At 53.9% G+C, this 1446-nt stretch overlaps 1 protein-coding gene across 1 annotated transcript in view; it reads right to left on the bottom strand.

The window, feature by feature from the left end:
- The window catches only part of DPH1 (diphthamide biosynthesis 1), a 16406-nt gene that overhangs the window by 11962 nt on the left and 2998 nt on the right, over positions 1-1446 (bottom strand). Inside the window, exons 2-3 of the mRNA XM_011987267.1 lie at positions 836-988; positions 637-700 (exon numbers count right to left, since the gene is read on the bottom strand). Coding sequence (XP_011842657.1) covers positions 637-700; positions 836-988 — 217 coding nt within the window. The remainder of the gene's footprint in view (positions 1-636; positions 701-835; positions 989-1446) is intronic.

Raw genomic sequence — 1446 nt, forward strand, 5'->3', positions numbered from 1 at the left:
GGGGAGGGAGGGGGATGGGGCAGCAGGGGAGTGGGAGGTTCCCAGCATGGGATGACCTCCCCTTTCTTCCTTCCCCTCCCCTGTTCCTGTGCTGGTTCCAGATGGCTAAGCTCTCACCCTCCCCACCAAGGATGGCTCATTGTATTGCAGAAACTTAGAGTGACAGGGGTAGGATGTAGAGGAACTGAATACCTTCTCCCGGACACTCCGTGCTCCAAACCCATCCTTGCTCTACTTCCCCAAATGTGCCCGAGGAAAAGGTGCCTCCGCCGCCCCCACCGACAGACCTCTCACTGACCACTCAGCACATTTCAGGGGCAGCTTGGAGAATTCTCAGGTTCCTCCCTGGGTCCTACCACCTGCTCTGGGTGCAGCTTTGAAGACACTGGGATTGGTTTCTTTCTCTGTCCCAAATGTTTAGGGAGGAGAGATTTGCAGGGACACGCAGGGCCTCAGCAAGCTGGAGATTTGTTTCGAGTTTTCCCTTAGTGTGTGCGTGGTTGTGGGAGGGAAAGGGGGACGGCGGAGGTCCAGAAGGAAAAAATGCCCACCACCAGGGCATTACCCACCCGGGTAATGAGCATAGGGGGTGGGAGCAGCCTGGCTCAGCCTTCTCTCCAGGGTCCCAAGCCTCACCTTTCCAAGATATCCACAATGGTACAGGCAAAGAGGAGGAGGCCTTCCGGCATTTGCAAGGCCACTGCGAGACAGAGCAAAGAGACAGAGCAAAGACGTGAGAGGTGGAGGGCTAGGAAGGGACTGCAAGGGGGACGCTGTCCCATCCGGGCCAGGCAGCCCCTCCACCCCCACCCCAGCTCAGTGATCACGGGCTCACCCTTCTTGGCCTGGGCTTGTTGGATCCTCCAGATGGTCTTGGGGATCTCAAAGTTGTAGTTGGAAGGCAGGACCTGGATTGCTGCCTGCAGCTGGGGGTTCTTCAGGATCTCAGGGGGGATCTGATTGGCCACGCGGCCCCGAGGGGCCCGAACTAGAATGGATGTAAGGCCTGAGCTGGTGTCTGTCTTTGGCCGCAGCCAGACTGAGGTGGAATAGGGACCCCTTTTCAGGGTCGTCGGTGCCCCCACTCAAGCATAGAAATAAAAAATTTTGAGTCATCTCAAGAAAAGTCCCAGGCATCTTAGCTAGCCCTATAACCAGCAATTAGGGAAGTCAGTAACTTGCTAAACAAGAAGATAATAAACAACAGTCACTCAAGTCAGAGTCATGAGATGTCTGGTTCCCCACAGGAACTAAAGATAACATCTTGACATATAGCCCTAAGTTGTTTTTCAGAAACCAGGACCCCCCACCAGATGAAAAATGCCAACTAATTGCTGTCATGTAAGACCTAAGACAGACTGAAGCCAGAAAGTAGGGAAGAAACTTCCAGAAATTCCCCAGCCCTTAATTCACTTTAAAGACCACCTGCAGCCCAGCCTTTAAAAA

This window comes from Mandrillus leucophaeus, unplaced genomic scaffold (assembly GCF_000951045.1).
Source record: "Mandrillus leucophaeus isolate KB7577 unplaced genomic scaffold, Mleu.le_1.0 Scaffold306, whole genome shotgun sequence".
NCBI classification, from domain to species: Eukaryota; Metazoa; Chordata; class Mammalia; order Primates; family Cercopithecidae; genus Mandrillus; species Mandrillus leucophaeus.